This window comes from Haemaphysalis longicornis, unplaced genomic scaffold (genome assembly GCF_048455015.1).
Source record: "Haemaphysalis longicornis isolate Haplotype H1 unplaced genomic scaffold, Haemaphysalis longicornis Haplotype H1 scaffold_1, whole genome shotgun sequence".
In the NCBI taxonomy this organism is placed as follows: domain Eukaryota; kingdom Metazoa; phylum Arthropoda; class Arachnida; order Ixodida; family Ixodidae; genus Haemaphysalis; species Haemaphysalis longicornis.
The window spans coordinates 259,670,008-259,694,357 of record NW_027526203.1 but is presented as its reverse complement, the minus strand read 5'-3'; the positions used below and the strand labels follow the sequence as shown (position 1 = coordinate 259,694,357).

The 24,350-nt window shown below is 46.2% G+C and overlaps 2 protein-coding genes across 3 annotated transcripts in view; one reads left to right on the top strand and one right to left on the bottom strand.

The window, feature by feature from the left end:
* Positions 1–24,350, top strand: part of LOC144169481 (substance-K receptor-like) — a 340,849-nt gene that overhangs the window by 44,332 nt on the left and 272,167 nt on the right. The window lies entirely within an intron of this gene.
* Positions 20,833–22,613, bottom strand: LOC144158716 (uncharacterized). Its single transcript, XM_077689798.1, has one exon. The coding sequence runs from the start codon at positions 22,611–22,613 to the stop codon at positions 21,504–21,506; it is 1,110 nt and encodes a 369-aa protein (XP_077545924.1). The 3' UTR covers positions 20,833–21,503.

Sequence of the window (24,350 nt, the reverse complement as noted above, 5' to 3'; positions counted from 1 at the left end):
GTATCATGTGCGTGTGAGCAGTCGGCGGGTGACAAACCTATCGATTCTCTCACCCTTGGAACTTTCCTTCACCTTATCCTTGAGCTTACAAATTTTGAGTTTGATGGTGTCAATTACGTGCAAGTCAGCGGAACGTCAATGGGAACCAAAATCGGGCCCAACTACAGGAATATCTTTATGGGATGTCTAGAGTCAAACTTCCTCGCAACCCAAAATTTGAAGCCACTATCCTACGAAAGGTATATAGACGATATATTCATGATATGGCAGCATGGGGTATGGAACTTCTTACGTTTATTGAGGCATTTAACCTTGCGCATCCTAATATCTCCCTCTCTCATTCCTACTCTACGCACAGCACAAATTTCCTGAATGTTACAGTAGCAGTTTCTCAGGGCAGGCTTCAGACTAATCTCTATAGGAAACCTACGGACACGCGCCAGTATTTGCACTTTCACAGCAGCCATGTCAGGCATTGCATGACCGCAATACCTTATAGCCAATCTCACCGTTTTAGGCGAATCTGCACAAGACAAGTGGATTTCGATTCTAACTACAGAGAACTTAAAACTGCGCTCTTCAATCAAAAATACCCAATGCAGGTGATCGACGACGCGATTACACGAGCTAACCAGTTGAACCGCAATGAAATTCTCCGTAAAAAAGCTCCAAAACCCAATCCACAAACAAACCTTGTTTTGACCCATTCGGCCTCTTCCCCGAAAGTTGCATCCACACTAAGGAAAAATCCCAATATGTTTGTTCAAAGTGAATGGCTAAAAAAAATATTTCCCGAGCCGCCACGCATTGTTTATAGACGAAGCAAAAATTTGGGTGACGTTCTCACCAAATCCAGCATTAGCCGACCACAGACTACTGGTTGCATGCCCTGTAACAAACCGCGGTGTAAGGTATTCCCACAAATGACCATCACACAGCGAGCCGCCAGCACAGCTTCAAACTATTATGTTAATGTAAAAGGGAACATAAAGTGTGACTCCGCCAACGTCGTATACCTACTGGAATGCACCTTCTGCGGCAAGCAATACATCGGCCAGACTGAAACACCCTTCCGTTTGAGGTTTAATAATCACCGCTCTCATTCAAAAGCCTGACCTTCTTTGCCTCTATCAGAGCATGTTAACACTCCTGGTCATTCGTTTGAACATCTGAAGGCCACAATTCTTGAATCTAGTTTTAAAACGCATCACGATCGCGAGGTTCGTGAGTCCTACCTCATCTATAAGTTTAAGTCAGCGTCGTTTGGCATCAATTAAAGTTATGGGAACTTGACATGTCTTTCCTCCAATTAAAATTTCGGATTTCGCCTTCTCCTCCCAATCTCTCCTTCTTATTCATATCCTCGAATTCTGCATTCTTCAGGATAGTGCTATGCCTGTTCATTTCTTTCCCACTTCAGTTGGCGACCCCCAGTAGACGGTTATAGTTTCGTGCTAGCACCGCGTTTTTTAGCACAGCGGCTTCCCTAAACCAAATTTGACCAGCAAGTCTGGATGGGTAGAAGGCTACGGTGTCATTGTTAGATTTGATACTCTCACCTTGTAATCGATTTGGGCACGCGAGCGTGTGTGATTGCTTTCCTCTTGCATTCCTTTTTAGATGCGACGCATCTCTTTAACTCGCCTTGTCTCGCGTCGTTGTCGCGGCGTAGTCCGCATCCCTCCCCCATTCTCCTCGCCGCGGAAGCTGCGCGCACCGCCGCTCTCACCGCAGCGCCATCTGTGCGTCAGCGCGGTCAGCGCGCAGCTTGCGCTCGGCTGCGCTCGCTCCTGTCGCCGTGCCAGCTGTGCGTTAGCGCGAAGCTTGCGCTGGGTTAAAAATTTACACCATCTTCCCGCGAGGGGAACCATGGGGTAGATGCGACGCATCGGGGGTGAACATGCTGCGTAAATAGGATACACAACAACAGCAATCCACAAGCTGACATCGCTAACATAATGGAAACGCAACGGCAACCCCCGATGCGTCGCATCTACCCCATGGTTCCCCTCGCGGGAACATGGTGCAAATTTTTTATATTGCTGTTTTTTAATATTCGTTTCTGACCGCCTCGGCGTTCCCTGAACTGGTACCATGAGCCGACCAGATGTGTACCTCCTGGTGAGCGTCATGCGCGTGCACTTCATGCGCGTGCACGTCCCGCATTCGTCCGCCACGCCAACAGTTCTCCTCTAGAGGTGTCCGAGCCGCGATCATGTTTTGACAGAAAATTGAAAGCGGCAGGTAAGCGCCGGCTCGCAGACGCTAACGGAAACGATGGCGCCTGAAAGCGCAATAATTTGAGTTCACAAGTTTGAGCCCGTAGAAATCGCGAGTCTGAGTCAGTATAAACTTCGAATCTATACAAGTTGTGAGACTGGGTGAGTACTGAATACAGATGAGTCCGGAGTTCGTGATTCTGGGGGTGTTGTCAGTGGAAATTCGTCCAATGAACCATGAGCTTTTGGTGAGCGCAGAGTCTTTGTGAGGTGAGATTGCGAGTGACACAGGCTGTTTTTCATCTCATGCCTTACCTACGCAATTCCCTATGCTATATTACGCAAGGGCGACTTAGCCCGTATCCAAACCATGATCCTGATAGCCTACGAGCATGCTTTAAGGCTCCATATTGGTACATCGGTATCAATAGGGAGTCTTAAAGCATGTTTAGAGGCTTCTCGAATTGGGCCTACATAACATGGCCGCCGAGCTGATCGAGGCCCACCTCGCCAGCCAGCGTCTGCGACTAACCACGGCACCCTGCGGGAGGGGCCTCCTCACTAGACTGGGCATGGCATCCCCCGAAGAAAGATCCCAGCAACTGCGTGACGTACCTCCACAGATAGCAATAAACATTGACGTTGCCCCTATACCTCGCAAGATGTACCCTACTCACCACGCAGGGAGAAGAGAAGATGAAGCGCGCACTCTCGACAAACGACATAGGGACCGAGACCACACGGTTTACACCGACGCCGCCGACTATCCCAGATGGGGAGCCATGACCGCCGCGGTTACTTCAACTGTGAAACCCATTACTAGCATCACTGTACCTTTCACAACCCCTGCACAGGCCGAGGAAACGGCCGTTGCTCTGGCCATCTCGCTGACAAATGCGAACACCGTTATTACCGACTCGCAATAGACTTGTTGAAACTTTTTTGTGGTAGAATTCCCAAGACGGCTCTCGAGATCCTGCTGAAAAGTCCCCCGGAAGAAAAGCAAAGATTATTTGGACACCAGTCCACTCGACCCCCCGGGGCAACACGACCGCCCACGACATTGCCCGAAATCTATCCCGCCAGGCGACCCGAGCGTCTTGGGTAAAGACTGAACATCCTTTGGTTAGTATCAAGAGACAACAGAGTACTATAAATACCAAAGAATGACCTATCCTCCCGCCCACGAATCTCTAACCAAGGGGCAGGAGCACTGCCTCCGGCTTCTTTAAACAAATACCTCTCCTCACCCGACCAAACTCCCCTTGCTTTATCCTACGCAGTACCCCTCGCTGTGCAAATTATGCGCTGCCCCAGGCACCCTGTACCATATGGTATTGAAGTGTTCGGCAGATCCTAAAGTTCAAAGAATCGCGCACCCTTCTCTTGAGCAGTGGGAGAAGGAGCTGTCCAGCTCCGGTCTCGACTCCCAGCTTAGGCTGGTGGAAAGAACCGTTGCATACGGGGTCTCCAATGAAGTCTTGGACTGAAGACCCCACCACACATTGCGGTGCAAGTAATAAAGTTTATTCTCCCGCTCGCTCTCTCGTGAGTCAGCCGCTGGCTGTGAGCTAGCGACTACGATGATTGAAGCGCTAAGCTTTATTGCATGCGAAAATTAAATGGCAAAGTGCCAAGGTCCAAGCCACTGCGATCAAAGTCAAAGAGTCAACAATCAAAGTACATACCGCCTGAGATTCACCGTTCAAGAGTGAATGATCAAAATGCAAACTGGCTGCGGGTCAAAGTCTAAACTCAGATGACAGCACCTACCCCCCCCCCCTCCGACGTCGTCGTCGGACCATCATCGCCCTCGAAAATCCAAACTGCCATATTCCGAAGCCACAGTCCACTTCAACTCAGTCAAAGTCCAAAGTCAATGCCCGCTCAACGAACCCAAATGAAATGCTGAGCGACCTGAATGCGATTTTAGACCTGATTGGCACCCTGTTTCGCACCGGTGTGTATCATTGCCCCCTTACCAGCAGGAATTGCTGTCAATGTATTGCTCGCTTAATTCCACATTACCCGTTTTGCCTTTTATATTAACCGCCATGATAAGTAAATAGTTCTTGTATCTATTCTTCGCGATATGTGAAATAAATGTCATGGAAGAAAAATAAAAACATGGCGCGAACGGGTAGACGTCGCCTTCACAACGCGCGGGACACAGCTCCCAGTTCAACCACGTGGAACGTTTTTTTTTTTAACCGCATCATCATCATGTGCCCTCCCATTGTGTAAAGTGTGCTTTCTTACAGTGTTTTGTGTTTATGACAGCGCCATCAGTGAGACCAAGAAAGTTTCGCTTTAATATGAGCTCGGAAGCAGAGAAGCTGAGTTGAGTGAGCTTATAGATGAGCTGCTCAGCGATGACTCGGAATTTGAGACAGGTGATTTGAAAATAACTTTGCCCGTGCATCTGAGTGAGCAGATTTTATTTATTTATTTAACACATACTGCAGCAAGCGCACATAATGTGGCTGATGCAGGAAGGGTGCATCATATAGATGGCCAAAGAAATAGCATGCAACATCCTTGATTCTACTTAATTAGCAATGAAAGGGGATCACGTAATTTTTTCCAACAAGACACTGTACTCGGTAAAAAAAAAAGGGGTATATGAAGGCATCGGCTCTCGCAAAATATTGGGTAAGCAAATTGGATGGTGATGTCGGGAGTGCCTAGTTGATAGGAAAGATAAATACGGTAATGAATCAATGGCGAGTTTATAGTTACCACGAGAAGAAAATCAAGCCGTTGTTTGTGACTGCGTGACGCAAGGGGCTAAACGTCATTTTCAGTCATTAGTGCAAAGGGTAACCCAGATGGTCAGTATGTAGACTACATAAAACTGCTTTCCTTTAAACCCGCTCACTTTATTCAATATTAAGCTTAGTGTAAGGGTTCTGTGCTGTGCTGACGAATTCTATTTTAGGCCTTACTAAAGAAAAATAACTAAGAAGCTTTACATTTGGTAGCCAATTACTCAGTTTATGTTCTAGAAATCCGAGTTTGCGGATAGAGGCTGACCATATGTTGTCTAGGTGCAGGTCCCAAGACAGATTGTTAGTTACGGTAAAGCGAAAATGTTTGTCGCTAGTGACTTCTCTCAATGTTGAAGTTCCTGTTGGTACGCATTGTCAGCGGATTTTTTTTTTTTTTTGTGCATGTCAGCCGCATGCAGACGCTTTTTTCTGCATTAAGGATCATTGCTCATTCGCTGTACCGCTGATGTACTACATTGAAAATATTTTTCTTAAGTGCACTTTGATCACTGAAAGTGTTAGTATCATGAAACAACACAACTATCTGCGAACTATATGCAAACTATCTACAGTAGGAGTGGTGACTTTCGCAATATCATTGATGTAAATTTAAAAAAAACGCAACGTTCCTAGGACGCTCTCTTGAAGTACACCTGATGCCTAATGAAGAGATTACGAACAGTGTACATTAATCGCGACAAACTGCACCCGGTCGCTAAGGTATTCCGTAATCCAGTTTACCAGGATGTCCGGAAGTCGGCATATGTTTTAAGATTGGTTTATCATGGGGAAGGCTGCAAATCCTTTACTGAAATAAAATATGTATATATATATATATATATATATATATATATATATATATATATATATATATATATATATATATATATATATATATATATATATATATATATATATATATATATATATATATATATATATATGTTTGCTTACTGTTTTCGAGGTTAGGTGCAAGTTAGTGACTTACTGCAACCAGTTGCGTCCCTGCTGAAAACCTTTTGCTAAAGCCGTGCGGAAATAGCGTCAGGATAGAATTCCGATCCATAAAATTGCACTTTTGGTTGCAGTTATTTGTTTTATTTGTTTGCAGTAAGATAAGGTTAAAGCTTCAGGCTGGTAATTTTGAAGTTGCCGTGGTTCCTCCGCCGGACTGCACGCGGGGAAGAGCGCGAAATTTGGAATTATTCCCACTAAACGGGCAGTGCACTGCTGTAGACACCTTCATTGCGATGTGATGGCGCGTGGGGTGTTGTTGGGAACGCCGTTGTTGATAGAATGCACTGCTTGATCGGGGGTGGGTGCGTAGTTTGCTTGGATGGAGTACGATTAGATTAGAGTAGCAGGCATTATGACGCCACGGAGGAGCGGGAAGTTACCAATGATTTAAGCCCCATGAGCTCCCATTATTAGTCCGTACGCTTCATGAAACTACAAAGCATCCTAGCGACAATGTGCGCAAATTTTAAAATTGATTTTAAAGGGACAATGCCACACTGCCGATAAACGCTTTCACTCTTACCTTCGCATCTGGAAACACTGCCTAGACCATAGTTATGGCCAGCACGAATCACCACGGCGTGATTGCTCGTCGTGGCAGACACTCCTTCCGTTTCTGCTTTGCTTTTGTGGCTTTCTTTTAAAGCGAAGCTTCGGTGTCCTCACCCATGGCGCCTGTAGCGCGAAAACGATGAAGTGAAAGAAAACCAACAAACAAACAAAAACGCTTCCCGTGGCCGGAATCGAAACTGGGTCCCTCGCGTTACGAAGCCGGCGGCAATCCGAGAGATCCATTTCGGCATGGTCGAAGCGGTTTGGAAAACTCAGAAGATAACCCAAGAATCCGTCACGAGAAAGCTTCGCGTACAACTGTCGCTGTCGTTTGACGGAGGGGGGCATTATTTTTAAACAAGCTATCGAAGGCGTTCATTGCTGCAGCTGAAAGAAAGGCGGCCACTATCCGCTACACAGCTGTAATGACGTAAGTTTAGCGGTTGAAGAAGGCCAAGACCGGGAAAGAGAGAAAAATTGTTTGAGCAAGTTTGAAAGTTTCTGGTGGGCACAGAGCAATAATTTTTAAGCTATTTTGCGACCCCCTAATCTAAGTGCTGGAAGTGTTGGTTGACTACCTTCTGCAAACATTTAAGATTTCAAGAAAAGTTGAAATAAGTGTTGCAGGGTACCCTTAACGTGCAGAGTTTTTGTGTCAACTACATTTATCATGTAAATACCAGCTCATTGTTTTCAGGTGAAGGGTAAGCAGACTAGTGTTTATTCGAAAGCTGTACGTGATCCGTAGTTTGTTTAGAAAAACAGATACGCAGTTCATGCCTTCTTTTGCTGAGGTGGACCAGATGGATAGTCCAGAAATCAGCACTTTCGTGTGGTAGCTTAACCTATGTTCTTCGAGGAGCAGGTGTGGTCCTACGGAAGAACATCCCCTTCAACGGCGCAAATCTAAAGCAAGATTTTCCCGTGCTTTTGCTCCCAATGTCCGGAAAATGACGAGCGCCAACCCGCTCCCCGGTAGTCACTTTTTAGGTCTACTTATGAAGCTGACAGTAGGTTCTAGGGAGGAGCTATATGTCGAATGTCCTTTTTTATGCATTTCTGCATTGAATTCTCAGAAAGAGATGAGCGGCAAGACTACCCAGTGGCGACTGTAAATGATGATTACCGTAGATTCTAAGGAGACGTCAGCCCGTTAGATGCTATTTGCAAAATTGTGGCACCGAAAAGTTGCTGTAAATATGTGGCTTGGGTCATGAGTTCAAAAATCCAGGGCTGGGGAAGATGTGGAAGCGGCAGTCAGATACTGTACACATGAGCGAAGGAGAATTACACGGAATCAGGGCGCCATCGTTCTCAAAGCGAAAATGTTTTGTGAATTTCATCCACAGTATTCCAGGGGCTTAGTAGCTTCCGTGAGGACGGCAGCTATATGCGTACTCCAAGAGATGCTTGTGTAAACAAACCCACGCGAGTATGACGCAACCGTGGCGCAGGACGGAGTTCGGGCCGAATATTCGAGAAGGCGCGTGGGTTGTTCTCCCGCGCGGCGAAAGAACCGTTTCAGGGAGCGTAGTGTGGGCATCGCTAGCTGTAATGTAAATACAAGCATGTAGGCCCCTATGGACAGCCGGGCTTCATTCTTCCGGCTTCGCCTTCTTCGCAAGGGGATGCACGGCGAAGCTTGCTACACGTCGTGCCGGGTCGAGAAAGAAGCCCAACTACGTGGAGAGATGCGAGAGTACTTCTCTATGCGAGAAGAGTGTCGCCGATTCGTCAAGACGCCCGGTGTCCTTAGCGTTTATTTTCGTCGGGACAAAGGGTGGGATTCGGCCAGGCTGTATTTCCAGTAAATGCGAGCAATTTTATTCTCTCCGCGCTAAATAACGTGTTACCCGCGACTCCCGCAACCACCCTGATCAACACGACAAACGTCTATTGTGAGAGTTTTCACTGCAGAACCATACATCTAGATAAGACCCACAAACTTGGACAGACAGTGCGGGCAGTCATAGGTACTTCATTGCTATATGGGAGGACTTCGACGACTTTAAGAGCCTCCTTGATTCCTAGTTATCTTTATTACTCGCTTATGTTAGATATTTTGTAACCTGTTACTGTTCCCGCAGCTTGTTGCTTTTTAGAAAAAAGGGCCGGGGGACGGGGGACGGGAGGGGGGGAAGGGGGTGGGCTTCTTGTAAAAAAGTAACGAGTAATGTGATCTTTGATTTGATTGATTGTAGGGTTTAACGCGCCGACGCAACGCAGGCGATTAGGCACGCCGTAGTGGAGGGCTCCGAATTAATTTTGACCCCCTGGGAATCTGTAACCTGCGCCGAAATCTCGAACACACGGGCGTTTTCGCTTTTTGCCTCCATCAGAAAGGCGGCCGCCGCGTCCGGGAATCGAACCCGCGTCCTTGGGCTCAGCAGCACAACGCCTTAGCCGGTGCACCACCGCGGCAGGTCCCTAGCCAGATGTGCGCATTTAGAATTGTGGGTATTCAGTTTTGGACTGTGGTGATAAACACCCTGGTGTTTTGCATAATTGAGCAGATAAAATTGTTTCGTTTTTATTAAATTCATGGCTTTGGCTTATTCTCTAAGCCGCTACCGGCGAAAGCTCAGCGTTAAAGTGTCGCCTCCTTACCACTGAAAATCGGGGAGTCGTTCGGCGAAATATTCCAACATGCGACCTGACCACGGCCGCTCGATGGAAACTAGGTCTCCATCGAGCGGCCGTGACCTGACAGTCAAATCCAGAGTCTGACAAAACAGGAAATATTCTGTGAAAAAGAGCGTATTTTGAAAAGGACGAAGTTTTCACAGCAATTTAGCATTTATCGAACAACTATATTTTGTGATTGAATGCCTGATATTTTTGTTCAAGAAACATTTTGAGCTCGTTAGCTTTAACTGGCGGACTACCTTTCTAGGAGTAGAGCATTCGGGCCACTGATGATCCCTTTCATGCATGAGAAATGAAATAGCGGTTCAAGATGTTTGTTTAAATGTTCTATCACTTGCAGCTTTATTCCTACAGTCCTGACGGGTCCAAACTTCGTGCGTACACCGGATGGCGCTAGCTTTGCAACTGTAGCTGAGCTCGATAGTAGAGCCTTTTTTTTGCGTGACCTAGTACACAGTGATGTTCTGTGCGGGGAATTTTCCCTTTTTCGGAGAATTTTCGGCTATATTGTTGGCCAAAAGGGAAAAGAGGGATCTTTAAGAGAGGCAGAGAATTTTAGGAGTCGTGGAGTAAAAAATCATGCACCCCTCAGTCAAACGATGACGATGGTTGAACACGAAGAATTTGGTGACGGATTCTTTGGTTGCGATCTAAGTTTTCCGCACCACCTCGACCATGTCGAAAAGAACAATAGGATAGACGCCGGCATCATAACGCGAGGGACCCAGGTTCGATTCCGGCCTCGGGAAGCGTTTTTTTTTTTTTTTTTTCACTTCGGCATTTTAGTCTTAGAGGCGCCATCTGTCAGCTTCGCTTTAAAAGGAGCAATAATGTGAGTAAACTGCCTCTCGCATGGTAAATTACTTTGTTTTCTTTTAAAAAGTTTCGAGGTTTCGGTACACGATAGAGATCCCTAGGTGGTCAAAATTATTCCGGCGCCCTGCGCTACGGTGCGCCTCATCACCTGTGTAGCGTCGGCACGTTGAACCTCATAATCAATTACTCAATCCCTTAAATCATCGTCTTATTGATGCTCCAATATCCGCACTCCGGTTTCCACAAGCGACAAGCATCCAGGACCACTTCCAATCCAGTTCATAAAACTGATTGATTGATTGTAGGGTTGTTAACGCACCGACGCAACGCAGGCGATGAGGCGCGCCGTAGTGGAGGGCTCTGGGTTAATTTTGACCACCTTGGGATATTTAACGTGCGCCGAAATCTCGTACACACGGGCGTTTTTGCTCTTCGCCTCCATCAAAAAAGTGGCCGCCGCTGCCAGGAATCAAACCCGCGACCTCCTGCTCAGCAGCGTAACGCCTTAGCCACTGAGCCACTGCGGCGGATCAGGTCATAAATCTCTAGGGAACCTAGAGTCACGAATACTCCATGAGAGAGAGCTAGTAAAGTGTGAAGCAGGGGTGGCTAAGGCTATGTCCAGACTACAGAATCAAAAGCTGTATCGTGATCTATCGACGTAGAAAAATGGCGTGTCACGCAGTTCATTTGGCTCAGACGTAAAATGACATCATTCTTTAAAGTTATTACGACAGTTGCGGCAACAGAATGAACCCGGCTTGAAGGGCTGAAGCCTGTTCTCCTGTATTCCTGCGCAATATACGCAAATATTTTGTGTGCGCCTTATTTCCCGAGCTGTCAACAAGAGATGGAGTGGGCGGTGTGGGTGTTGAGGAATAATTACCTGAATTACCAAACTATGTCTTGTTCTTTTTCATGAGGGCAGATTTAACTTGGAGCTTTAAACTGCAAAGTGAGCATGCTGTTCGGTTGCTGTTTGGTACAAAACGTGAAATATATAGTTAAATGCTGCTGCGTGGCAGATGGAGTGGAATTTAGTTCACTCTGAAATTGATTCTTTGAACGGCGTCTGCGTGCGGAAACTACGTAAAGTAGACATAGATGGCGCTTCGCTAATGCCCGCAACCGAACACGAATCCACGTAAAGAATAGCTGCAAAAAGATAATACAGGAAAATCTGCAGGGAATTCTTGAGAAACTTAGTGGGCAAAAATCTAAAAATAGAGGATTTTTGAACTCAAAAAAAGGGAATTTTTCTCCCCAGTGCGGAACGTCACTACTGGTGCTGATAGTGTCGTGCAGACCAGTGTAGAGGGGTGCTGATGCTATAAGTTAGCAAAAAAGTGAACATATGCTGCATTGCTTGTCCCAGTGCGGCAAGTGTACGTAAAACAAAAAGCCTCTAGTATATATTCAAGTAACTATAGTAGCTGCGCCGTTTTATCCCCTTTATCACTACTATATGGTTTCGGCATTGGAACGCATGACAGAAGCATCTTGTTGCTGCTTTTTCTGCCACTCTTCTTTTGCACCTTGTTACCGCCAGAAGTTGTTTCTGGCGGTAACATGGTGGTGAAAACGTACATAAGAAATAATGCAGGATGGCCTGACGACATATAGAAAGCAGGATGAGTTGTAAAAATTCTTCGCAGCCTTACACCCCGAACCGGTCAGTCTGATCAAGCTAAGAAGCTTTGCTTTGAAGACCCCGGTTTACAACTATAATTCGTCCAAGATGTTTCTGTCACGAATCTGTTAAAAGTAAATGCCATCATACACAATGTAAGCTGAAGTGGTCGAGCACGGATCTATTTTACCCGTGGTGTGCGTCCGAAAAATCTCAGTTCTGGCTGTGAATGTTACAAACGTCCAACGGTGTGTTTTCACATGCAAAAACAATACTTAAACAACGAGGGACACTGTCGTTGAGACCCCGGATATGCTACGATATGCTTGCATATTCCGAGCTCTCAAAGACAGTGTCTCTCGTGGCTTATGTATTGTTCGTGCACGTGAAAACACACACCGTTAGACTTTTGTGACATTCAGAGCCAGAGCTGAGGTTTTTTGGACGCACACCAGGAATAACACAGATCCTAAAACAAGTTTTTGTCTATCAGTGCTAGCGTCAGTCGATTTGATTGAGCATGATTGCCTTAATTGGGGCTACAGTATCAGCGGCTGTGCTCATCGTTCAGTATAACCACGCAAGGGCATCCCAAAAGCATGGCCCCTGTGCAGCGTAATGCAGCCAAATCGATTGCCGGATTCCCCTCTTCCGGAGTCGTCAGCATCTCTCTCTCGCAGGGCAGCTAGTGGCAGAGGTTTGAAGTCACTAACTGTTCTGCGAGAGAGAGAGAGAGAGAGAGAGAGAGAGAGAGAGAGAGAGAGAGAGAGAGAGAGAGAGAGAAACAGACAGACAGACAGACAGACAGATAGACAGAGAAATGTAAGATGCTGGCTACTCCGCACTTTGAAGGAAAGGGTAGAGTAGCATTCTTAAGAATAAACGAGGTAATAAAAAATCAGATACCCCTCTGTCGAAGCGACAAGGAAGGTGGAACGCGAAGCTTTTTAAAATTAGGTACAATACCAAACGAAACAACCCAGAAACGAGCGTACCCACATCACACCACCTTCCTACACACGTAAGATATTTGTTATTTGGACGGGTTACTGCATTGCGATTGGGCTACGGGCATTCCATGGCTTTCCCTAGCGGTCAACGATCGTTCTCGTTAAACGGACGAGTGCATTTTCTGTCTAATTTTGCACGTCTATGCACCCCTCTTCAAATACAAATTGCTTCTATTGTTCTGGAACGGCGCTGTACACAGTGTATAGTGCGTACCACACGGAACAAACAAACCCCTTTTTGCCATCCATGTCTTTGTGGTTCATGCGTTTTTGTGAAGCTTAAAAAAGAACAATTTCACCTTTGGTGCTACCGGCATATTCTTAACACGTCTAAGAACGTTTCGCCCAGGGCTTCCAGCTCGGCACATGGGGAGAGGGAGGAAAACGCTAAACACATCATTATAGAATTTACCGCGTGAAACAGCACTCAAATACTTTGTTGAAAACCGCACGCTCAAACACTTCACCGCGTTGGCCACTTCCTTTATGTACCCGTGAAGGCCACCACTCATGCGGCCGCTCGTATCAACACAATCCGGCAAAGCTCGTCCGAGTTTAACTTGACATGCAGTCGTCACAAAAGGACCGCCTACATGCCAAAAAAGTAAAAACTGACTAACAAGCTGTCACAGGAACAAGTGGGTATGCCCTAGCCCACCCTCCCCAAATTGCATGAAAATATTTCTTCGGCTAGTCCTCTCCCAACTTCAGGGACATATAAATTCCGCGAACACGCGAAGAAGTCTTTGCCCGTTTACTCGTGAACAATGTAGGACTTGCATTAAATACCACAATTTGCTGGCAAGGAGAACCGCAGTAGGGTTGCGTGCGTTTGCCCTTGCGATCATAGATAAACCAGGCCCCTTTGGTTTGTCAGCCTTCTCGCGCAGCTTTTGAGCTTGCGCACGCTAATATGGTTCACTATGTCTGTCATAGTCCAATGGAGTGCCCAAGTGTATGACTGGGTGAGTGACCCATTGATGTTGGCGAAAATATCTGGGGTTGTTAGCCAGTCGCCATGCCAGAACCCCACACACTTTCCCCTGTTCACCAAGCTTCCCGGGACAGCGTCAAGCCGTTTCACTATCTCTACTACGTGAATCACACTTTCTTTGTCGTCACAAAACACAGCAACGTCGTCTGCATAGGCAAGAAGTTTCACTTCAGACGCATATAAATGAAAACTTCGAATCTGGTCGTTCCTTATAATGGTTAAACGCAACACTTTAATGTACATGCAAAAAAAGTAGTGCCCTTCCACTCTGTGAAGAAGGATGACCTGCGTAGCTGGAAGCATTCCACAGGGTGCACGAAACAAAACATGTTTGTTTGTCCTTTGCGATTGAGCATACTTCCTAGCCAATTAGCTGAATGGAACTGTGAAGTACTGGAGCTTTATTCTTGTGGACAAACATGGAGCTGTCTGTTCCCCTCCGGCGTCATAGGCATCTTACTATCTGTGTAACACACCAACCCAACCCACTTGACCACTGAGGACACCGGACGGGTCGCATTCGGCCGTTTGACGTCCTCGATGAAACCTCCCGCCAGAACAACTGCTATGTCAAAGTTAAGGGCATGAAACCTATTGCTGCGCGTGGATGCCCCCCCCCCCCCCCCCCCTCCTCTCCTCCCTCCACTTCCAACCCGTGCACGCATAAACCCGCCAACCGGTTATGTGCGTGGGTTGAGATGTGAAAGACACCATGGAAAATGTCGCTCTGAAAGCCTTTGAAGCGTAACGTCGGTGCAAGTTGCTGTCCTTCCAGGAGCGATTCGCATCTATTCGGCCAGCTGGAACTTTGGGCGGTTGTTTTCGGGCCCATCCGGCTTCTTTTCTGGCCATTGCTTCTTCAAATTCCGCTTTTCCTCCAAGTTAACGACATGTGTCCGTCGAATGGCCAGTTAAAGTATGGAAGCCCTCGAGTGTTATTCTACAGGATAAAGCATGTGGCTGTCCGTTTCCCTCCCCGTCGTAGGCTTCTTACTCTCTGTGTAATACGCAAACCCAGACCCAAACCGCTTGAGTGCTGATAAAGGGCGCATTGAGCAGGGAGACTTTCACGTTTAAAATCTCCCACCACACAAAGGCCATGTCATCGGTAGCGGCATACAGCCCAGCTGTGTGCGGACGCCCCCATCCTCCCACCCCCCCCTCCCCTCTTCAGTGGTCAAGTGAGGGTGACGAAGCACTTCTTCCACGGAAGAGCTGTTGTCCTTGCGCAGCTAGGGCATGCGTACTCTGCTCGGTAGCTCATTCAGTGGCTAAGACATTGTGCCGCTCAGCCTGAGCGCACCGTTTCGATCTCTGTCGCGGTGGCTGTTTTCTGATGGGGGCGAAAAGTGCACCCCGCCTCACCCCAGAACATCCGATCCCCCTAAGTCAAGTGTAGGACTGTGGTATTGGGGTCAGAGACGAAGCAGCTTACACTTCAGCGGCACGTTAAGCATAAATGTGTAGCGAAATGCGTACTCTTTCCATTCGAAAAAAAAAAATCCTTCTTTTTTCTTTGTAATTTAAAGAAGAATATTAAATTGCACTTCATTCCCGTCAATGTCCTTCGGACATCCGTTTTACTTCCTTTCATCTTGTTTTTTGTTGATGCAAGGCAGGTATATTACCGAGCTCAGGGCATGCTGTAGATTTCAAATGGGTCATCGTGAAAAACTTAAATTTAACTTGTTTCAGCCGGCATAATTATCAACTAGTAAAGATAAATTAACCTCACTGTGTGCCCTCCCAAACTCGGCAAACGTTATTGGCAACGGCTGCGGGCTGGCAAGGGGTTATGTTGGTCCAAATTTTTGCGCAAGAAAACACGAAGAACGGAAAACTTCCCAAGATCAGCTCCCGTAAAATATTACTGCTGTACACCTCGCAGGACTCGAGCAACGCACGCGTTTGAAATAGTGTTGTTTCTTCTCTCAAGCTGCTACAGGCCGGCAAAACTTTCGCAAGCGTTTATTTCGTGTCTTTCTTTTCGTTCCTCTTGCGAGCTGGATTACAAAGTACTTACACAAAGCACCGCGAAAACGCCGAAGTCAATCAGACTGGGTTGTTCGAACGCCAGGGAGAAAAAAAAAGGGGGGGGGGCGCATTACTGATTAAAAAAAAACACTGTACCAGAACGACGAAACATTGCTAATTTCCAAGCTCTGAGCTAAGGTAAGACGCCGAAACCGGAAATTGGAATCTGGAGGATAAAGAGTATATGAATGAGCGAAAGAAAAAAAAATGCGAGAAAAAACATGAGAGGCATTTTGCGAATCCACCAAGCAAGGACGCACATCATGCGTGGCAGCTACTCGGTTACATAAGGTAAATTATTCTCTTAGCTGCAGCTGACGGCATGATGGAAAAATAAATCATGCAAAGCGGACTTATTAATGAACGGGCTGAGACCGCTTATTGATTTATGAAGAAGCCATCTCGAAGCCTTTATAATTTTGAGTCACTAACGGAAAAAGGAAATGTGCATGATGCGCGCAAAGCTTCAAAGCACCAGCTGTCAGCCGCTTATTACCTGGGATACTTTTTCTCGGCTCCCTTCTGTTGCCGTGTGTGTGTGGCCGTGCATCTATCGCTGTGTGGGCATCGGCGGTATCATAGCGCGTTCGATGCCCAGCAGGCATCTGAAAAAAACAAGGCTTTTGCCACTTCAAAATTTCCGAGCATAAAACCAAGGTTTTGCTGCTTCTCAGGCGGGATTCATTGCCACTCGAACATTGATCCTTGCTCCTTCCTCTGCGCCACTTATTTTGCACGTATATAGTATGATATTTCCAAGACCTATATTCAAATCACAGTCCTTAGAGTACACAGGGAAACGGGAAAGCTATATTTAGCGGATAAGGAAAACTGTGACAGTAATATTTGCTAATAAGGCGACAATGATGAACGTAGAAGCAGAACAGAATACCGCGCTGAAGCCTGAAATCACTTTGGCCATAGAAACAGTTCCAGGAATTATTAGATCGCTGAAGATATCATTGGTTGAACATGCGTGCCCAACATGTGCGTTTTCTTTAAACTATGGCGGTTAAACTATGGCGGGTCACCATGAAAAAAATCACGGGCAATCTCCACCAACGTGAAACCTGCGGAGGGGCGAAGTGTGCAGTGTATAAGTATATTCTTAGCGTCTTGGCGTTTTTGGCAGCGGATCGCTCGTCCCGTGTCACTATGTCTTCTTTTATTCCCGTCTAGTGCGCTTTTTACCATGTTGAAGTCATATCACCAACTAGCCCAAATTTATCCGTTGAGATGAAACCGTTGGGGGGGGGGGGGGGGGGGGGAGTAGAGGTATACAGCTTTGCTGTAGAAGTCTCGTGTCTTTGAAGCACGAAGCGTTCTAGCACGAGGCGTAACGAGTGTCCCGGTGTTTTTTGAGTATGCGTTATAAAGCGTTCTAGCGCGAGGCGTAAAGGAATGTGCCGGTGTTTTAGTACCTTGACAACATGAGACGAAGGTTACGAAGCTGACATGAGAGGCCGACAGCCCGTCTAGATGTATATAAAGTTTCGGTGCACATTAAAGACCTGCAAGTAGGAATTAGGTTCTCTACATTTGCACATCAACATCACAGAATGACGGAGACATGATCTATTGCTTGATCTGTGCATAGCCATATAACAGAAATAAAAGGAAACAGACAGTCAACACTTCATCCCTGGCCATTCCCCTCAAGTGAATACGTGTCAAACACTTCAAGGGCATCGTCATCATCGTCATTAGAGCACGATGATAAAGTTGGCTTTTCCACAAGGCTTTCTAACGCACGCCACCACCTACTTTGCAAGTCAGCCTTCGCTTGAATATGTATTGCAAATACGATAGACTTCATAAACCACTCTCTGCGCGTTGATGTCCGTCGGTCCATCTGACTGTCTGTTAGCGCTTGACACCCCGTCCACCTTTTTTCTCTATTTTTCTTTTTTGGTGCACTAAGGGTGTGCGACGTATTTATTTATTTATTTGTTTATTTATTTATTTATTTAAACTACCTTACAGGCCCTGAAAGGGCATTGAGTAAAGGGGGTTACATACGAAATTGCGAAATTAACAAGATTCGAAAAAGAAACGAAAAGAAACACTATCCAAGAAAAAACGCCATAAGAAATTGGCCGTAAATAGATATCGGAAGAAGCACAAGATACACAGATATCGAGTGCTATATTTTGCGCAAAAAAAGAACAGCATGCCGCATATTCAAAATAAGTAGCAGGCAAAAAGGAGGAACACAAAATTCACATACAGCAACGATAAGGGATTGGTGCAATATTATCAAAAAAGTGACCATGAAGTAGGTCACAGAATCCGTCGTGTTTGCATGCGGCTGCAATGCTGTCCGGAAGATAGTTCCAAAGTCTGATGGCCAGGGGAAGTGCTAATAAATTAAATGCACCTGTTTTGCCGTACTGGCGGGAAAAACTATGCTGATTTTTTACCCTACGTGAAATGGTTGTCGGAACTTAAAGAGTTAATGTTGAGTGGGCTGCACTGTAAACGTATTTATGAAAAAGGCATAAAAGAGAAATGTTGCGTCGAAGATCTTACGGGTGCACTGCAAGATTTAGGTTAATCTTTGTTACACTTGAGGGGTAGTTGTAATTGCGTAAAATAAACCTTGCAACTCTATTCAGGACTAAACCTTGCAGCTCTAATCTTGTTAATGAAATATTGATGGTATGGAAACCAGATGGGTTGCGGCAAACTCGAGCTGTGGTCGAACGTATGCTGAGTAAACTAGTTTACGAATGTCAGAAGGAGCATGACGCAAATTTTGACGCAAGAAACCTAATGATCCGGAAGCTTTCATTCATTCAGGCTCTTACATTGGTACACAAGTCAGATAGTGAAATGTGGTAAAGTGAAAATTAAAAACATCACCAATTTAATATAGCTACAAGCAAATGACGATATCGCGAGCACATATTTATCAGTGAAATATCCGTGCATGGAAGGCAGAACCACAAGTCATGGCATTAGAAACAGATTTCTTAAGGTACGAGTAAAAACACTTTCAGGCATGAAGAAATCAATCTGTTGACATACGATTGCAGAGAATTTGCAGCCGTTCAGCAGGTGATTTGCTTTGTGGCATACTGGGGGCAAATAATGTACAATGGCGCGTGAATCGCTGAGGGACATGTAAATTGACGCTGTGCAGTAAATCGGGAGCGACAAAATGACCATTTAGTATCTTATACAAAAACATGGCGTCACGATAACATCGGCGACTTTCTAGGTCGGTGATGACTATTATATTTAAAAGAGAATAGTATTCATAATAAACTTTACGTTCGAAATGTCTGTCATAGATAATTCGAACCAGGCGCTTCTGGACTGATTCTATTAGGTGGGAATACGTTTTTGGGAGCTGGTTCCAAACAACGGAACCAAATTCCAAACGCGATCTCAGCAAAGAACAAAACAAGTGGATGATGGTATCCGGGCATTTGAAATTGCGTGTGAGGCGCGAAATTACATTCAGTAGTTTAAAACCGGTGTTACGAAGGGATGCAACATGCGGTTTGAAATTAATATGACTATCAATAAGTACTCCTAAATCTTTGATAACGTTTACGCGAAAAATAGCTTCGTTGCCCACCTTGTAAGAAAACAACACTTGCGCCTTCTGCCTCGATAGAGTAATGATTTTGGTTTTAGACGTGTTTAGAGATAAACACTTTTCATACACCCCTGCGAATTGGCACAAATATCCTTGTGCAGGTTTACACAGTCCTCTGTTGACTGAATTTTGGAAAACAGCTTCATATCATCCGCGAACAGAAGTACTTTTCCATAATTTACACAATTGACAACATCATTTATAAAAACAAGAAAGAACAGTGGGCCCAATACCGACCCTTGTGGCACTCCGGAGGTCGGAACAAAGGGTATGGACAAACTATCATGAACACGGACATAATTTTGGCGCGTTGATAAATAACTGAGCATCCATTTACAGAGCGCGGGACAGAAGCCATAGCCTCTTAGCTTTCGTATGAGTAATTCATGATGGACTCTGTCGAATGCCTTTGATAGATCAAAGTAAATGCAGTCCACCTGACCTCTGTTTGAGACCACAGGGGACACGTGGGTCAGGAAGGAACAGAGGTTAGTTTCAACAGATCGCCCTCTCACAAAGCCGTGCTGTTGAGTTGTTAACAGCTTGGACAGATGAGCAGAGAAGCGCCTGCACACAATTCTTTCAAAAACCTTCGAAAAGCCACAAAGCGAAGAAATCGGGCGGTAGTTGGACGGGTTACAAGCATCACCTGTTTTAAAAAATGGGGCGACTATGCCTTTTTTCCAAAGTTCTGGAAAGACACCAGTGTTGAGCGAAAGATTAAAAACATAGGCGAATGCAGGGGCGATGAGCGAGCAACATCCTTTGATGATGAACAGCAGGATTTCATCAGCTCCCGCAGACCGTTTAGGTCTGAGCTTGTTTATCGCCGCTATGACGTCAGAGACGGTAATAGTGAAAAGGGAGTAGGTTTCAGTACTGGCGTTTTGATCTGTATCTCCTGCACGCAAATCAGGGCAACCTCGTGCGCTAAGTGGCAAATAACATTCGCTAAAAAAGGAGGAAAATGTGTCCGCGACTTCATTCGGTGAGGACAGATGACGGGTTCCAGAATCAGTGCGCACGCGCAAAGAGATGTCGTTCGAAGATTGGCGCGTGTGGTCGTGCTCATATTTCCAAAAAGACTTCGGATCGGAGCGCAAGCTATGCTCCGCTCGTCTTTCGTTCATAGCTTTATCACGTTGTGTTAGCTTTTTTACCAGAGAACGAAACGCCCTGAACTTTGCGTACCAAACGGTCAACCCAGTTTTCTTGAAACGATGGTGAAACATTCCCTTCTTGCGCAATGCTGTTTTTAATTCTTTAGAGAACCATGTGGGAAAATGGCCGGAATAAATGGCCGGAATGGCCGAAAGAAAAGAATAAATTGCCTTTTCGGGATGTGCTGATCAATTAGCTCCTTAATAAGCGTGGAGAGTTCGGTCGCTGCTTTGTCTGCATCGCTTGTAGCATAAACTTCAGACCAAGTGTACGACTCAATGTGTTTGTAGAGATTAAAATAATTGCCTTTTGTGTAACAATAGACAAGCTTCAAGGTTAGTACACGTTGATAAAAAGTAGCGATAAAAGTTACCACGAAAGGCGGGTGGAAGGAATCAATGTTGACAAGAGATTCCGTTACAGCTTCCAAACTGCCGATACAAAAATTTGATAGCATAATGTCAAGAGTGTTACCAGCCACGTTTTTCAAATTATTGTATTGAATTAAGCCACTAAAATTGATAAAAGTCAAGAACCAAGAGGCCTTGCTGGCCGTCACACAATCACAGCCATCTGTAGTACCAAGCAACCAGTCAACCTTGAGAAGGTTGAAATCACCATAGAGTTGCACATGATGTTTACTGAAGTCAACTTTATCAGTTAGTGTGCTAAAATGTGTAATAAATGATGAGCTGTCGAATTTGGGGGGAAAATAATGGTTACCTATAAGGTAACTGCACCGGTTAGCCTGGATCTCGACCCAAACACACTCATCATAGGTTTCAAGATCAAGCCTACGTGTAGCCTTTACTGCGCCTGAGACAGCTATAAGGACACCTCCTCCGAACATCTGTCTTGTGGCTTCATAGTTACGATCACGACGGAACACAGTATAGCGATCTGTAAAATATAGGGAGTCGGATAGGTCTTGGCATAACCATGTCTCCGTTAGGCAAATTATGTCAAAGCAGGAAGCTACAACATTGGCAAAAAATTCACTGGCCTTAGTACGTAGGCCTCTGACATTTTGATAATAGACCGATGTGGCTGATCTAGTGTCCATGACTGTCATTTTGGGCTTCTACAACACGGGACTCATCAAGTTTACCGAATAATTGGTGGAATATAGAGCCCTCGGGCCAAACATCGAAGCAGTTCAAAGCGGCAAATGCCTCGTCATCACCAGAAAGGTGAAACGAGGCGTAAGAGTCATACTTCGTACGCAGCTTCACGCACTGGACTGTTTTGTCACCCAGGACAGGTTTTACGAAGTCTTTAACGTCTTCAATCGACGTTTTGGGATCAAGCCTAGAGACGAAGAGAGCTTTGGAAATGGGTTTTCGTGGTACAGCCTTTACCTTCGACAACTTGGAAGTTCCAGATGACGCCGTTGCTCGACGTCGGTACTTCACCACCTTGAAACTGTCTTCCGTAATGTCCGTCGGCGAAGTGCCACCACCACAACCGCTGGCAAGGTCACTGCTTGCACAACCGTTAGCACCGTCGACGACGACATCCGGACGGTCACTATCGACGCCGGCGTTCTTTGATGATAGTGCCTGACGGTGCTTGTTGACGATATGTTGGCTTATTCGATTCGAAGCACCAGCGCTGTCTGCGTTGGAGGGGCGTGGGCACGATACAGTCATCCTACCAGCCGCAACTACTTTCGATAAGGGGCGTGAAGCCGGTGGAGGCAAAGGTGGAAAGTTACCGCGAAGTTGCAGCAGCTCCGAGCGCAGGTGGCTGTTTTCAGCTTTCAAGCATTTAACTTCAGTTTCCACCAAATCCAGCCTGTTTAGGATGGCCGAGAGCTCACTGATGTGGTCGAGGGTACTTAGCTTCCCAATTTCAGCCGAGTTGCTTGTTGGGTGCACTTCCGATGAATCAAAATCGGTCCCATTGCCCACTGAAGGAGATACGGACGAACGCCTTGAGCACGATGAACACTTGTTCGAGCTTTGGCCGGACTCCATGAAGAAATTAAAATCTTCCGGGCGAACGTTTATACATTTGCAGTGAAACCGTCGTTCGCAACTTAAACACTGCAAGAATTGCTGCTTGGCGTAAAAGCGAGCGGCGCAAGAGCCACGTCCATCCTTCGGCGAAGCGTTCCTTGAGGCCGTGTTATCTTCCGCTGCAGCCGTCGATTCTTTAGCCATGATGGCAAGCGAGCGCGTGAGCATGCGTCCGCTCTCATTCAGGGCGCAGCGCTGAATGAGAGCTTTGGCGCAGATGATGTCGGCATGGTTACTACAGTAAAGACCTTCTGTGAGTGTAACGCCTAAGCATTTGCAGCATGAAGCGCGATCCAGCTGGGTGGTATTTATGTGATAGTCGAAAATTTATTGACTGATTGATTAGGGAGAAGAAAACAGAGGGAGACCAGAGTTTCTTTTCATCCTCCTTCTTGTGCCACGTCAGCTAAGAATATTCCTCATTGATTTATTCTCCCCCCCCCCCCCTTTACCATTCCCGTGAAGCATCGTGTCATTTCAGTCTGTATTTTCCATGCAACGGCCGCATCAGCGCGTTTAACAAGCACTTTACCTGGGCAATTCTTGTCCTCGTCGCGAAGCCTGGTTCACCATCTTCCGTTTAGGAACGCCTTGGTGGTGCGAACAAGCCATCCCGAAAACAGAGCGCCCGGGCGCCGAGAGTACGAGAGAGTCACGCGCCTTGGCGCTCGCGAACCGCCAAAATTACCGTCTCGCGGGATAGCAAAAAGCTCACCGCCTGGCGGGGTGCCTATTAAAAGCGGGCGGAGATTTCAACGGCCGAGCAGCTTCTTTTAATCTACTGACGCATTGCTAAACTCGGCTGCGAAATGGCGAAAACTCAATTCGAAAATCTGCCATCCGCAGCTGCAGCCACGGCGGGAAGGTGCATCGATTGTCGACGACCTGCCCCGAATCCGGTGTGCCCGGAGTATTCGGAAAGTCAGCATGAACTTGGGTTCGCATTTTAGAAGCGTGGGATGAACCCAGTGTGAGGCAACAGAGCTCAGACAGGTCATCGCACCAAGTTAACAGCTGGCTGTTGTATAGCCTAGGGTTTTTTTCCCCTTAGAACCATTGTGTGTCCGGGATGTGTACGCTTCATCTGTTCCACTTTAATAACCTTGCGACAAGCTTCTGTGCTTGGATTCCTTACAGGAGCTGCATCCCCCTCCACCTTCTGGATGTCTGCGAACGCAAGAATGCCGCCTCACTGATTTATTTGTGGCAGTTTTGTACAGGAGGGAGGGGGGGGGGGGTGAATATATTGTGTCGACCTAACGGAAAGTTGATGAGCTCTCTGGAAACCACAAGCGGCCCAGCTCCGAAGAAGAGGTTGATGGATGAGGCCGCAACTAGGCATTAAAATTGAGGAAACGAAAAAGCTGGGTAACAGTAATGTAGTAGGCCGTACAACTTTCTTATTTGGAGGCTTGGTAGATTTACGTTGCGCAAATGGATGGATCCATAGGTTTCAATTTTTTAACCAACTCGTCACAAAAACCTCAGTGAAGAATGGGTTCTATGCGCGTTCGGAAGCGCTGTTGTAAGCGGCAAAATATGTTATGGCCGATCTATATTATTGGTCGTCCATCTAAGTTTCGAACAGACTAAGAAAATATCAGTTTCAGAAAAAGTTCAACTGTTTTTTATGGCATTGAGGCGGTCGCAAAGAATCTATTTTTTATCCATCTTTCATGCAAACAGAATTTGGCGCCGACGAAAATATTTGAATACTGTCTGTATTTCGAAAGGGAAAAAAACTGAATCAAAGGCTTTGGACGGACGTAATCACAGCAACAAAACACGCAGTTATGCATTGTTGACGGCAAAGAATTATCGCCGAAAAGTTGATTCTCACTGCAGAAGCAGGGGGACCTGGGCTCGGTGGCAAGAACTTGA